We start from the raw sequence: 920 nt of genomic DNA on the forward strand, positions 1-920 counted from the left end.
TGTTGATTTTGGTCATAAAGGGGAATTCTTGTTTTTTTTTTTTTTTTGGCTTTTTTTTTTTTTTTTTTTTTTTTTTTTTTTTGGGTACTATCTAAATACCATCATCATCAACAAGCTTTAAAATCATTAATGGTTATTTAGGAAGAAGAGAAACAATGCAATTGTTGGCATGCAATTTCTGGCCTTTGCAATACCATCATGTAATCTGTTTTTCCAAAAACCCCTTCTTGGGTCGCAGACAGCTCTGCTCCGACACCTTCTCCTCTGCATGTTCTCCCTCTCAACGACACCGTTTTGATTCCCCCATTGATTCTCTCTCTCTCCACTCCATTTCCACTACTCAAACTCAAAGGTTCTTTCTTTTACCATTTTTCTTTTAAATCTCACTCACATTTAGCTTTCTTCACAAAGTGTGTATGAGACATCTTAGTGCTTCTCAACATTTGTGTAACGCGGTTTTGGTTGGTTCTTGTTTAGTGCTGAAAATCCCACCAAGGATTTGGGCCAATTATTGACAAAGATTACTCCTTTTACAACAAGGCGGGCATTATTCTCAGCTTTGTTTTTGTATTCATTTTTTCATCCTTCAAGGTACTTACCAGGTCCGCACCACTTTAAAGCCTTATTTTATTATTATTATTATTATTTTTTTTTTGCTTCAAGGATGAATCTTGTGTTAGAATAGATATTCATTACCTTTTTAATCAGCCAAGTGGGAAAAACTTGCTTCTGAGAATAATGTGATGTGATGATATGGATTTTTCAGCACAAGCTTTAGGGGATCCATCTGTAACCATTGAAGAAGTGACCCCCACAGTTTCCCCTTCTCCGGCACTTTTTCCCACTGAGGTTCATTTTTTTTACCATGCCGTGATCATATTTTATTTTTAGGCCTGTTTGGTTTCTATACTTAAATTCTG

The 920-nt window shown here is 35.7% G+C and overlaps 1 protein-coding gene across 1 annotated transcript; it reads left to right on the top strand.

Moving 5' to 3' along the window:
- Window positions 1-90: 90 nt before the first annotated feature.
- Window positions 91-849, top strand: LOC112094951 (protease Do-like 8, chloroplastic; the record flags this gene model as incomplete). The annotated part of the gene is made up of 3 exons (XM_024176649.1): window positions 91-352; window positions 478-602; window positions 767-849. Coding segments are annotated over exons 1-3 (405 nt in total), but the record flags the coding sequence as incomplete, so codon positions are not given.
- Between the last annotated feature and the right edge of the window lie 71 nt (window positions 850-920).

This window comes from Morus notabilis, unplaced genomic scaffold (genome assembly GCF_000414095.1).
Source record: "Morus notabilis unplaced genomic scaffold, ASM41409v2 C11343518, whole genome shotgun sequence".
NCBI classification, from domain to species: domain Eukaryota; kingdom Viridiplantae; phylum Streptophyta; class Magnoliopsida; order Rosales; family Moraceae; genus Morus; species Morus notabilis.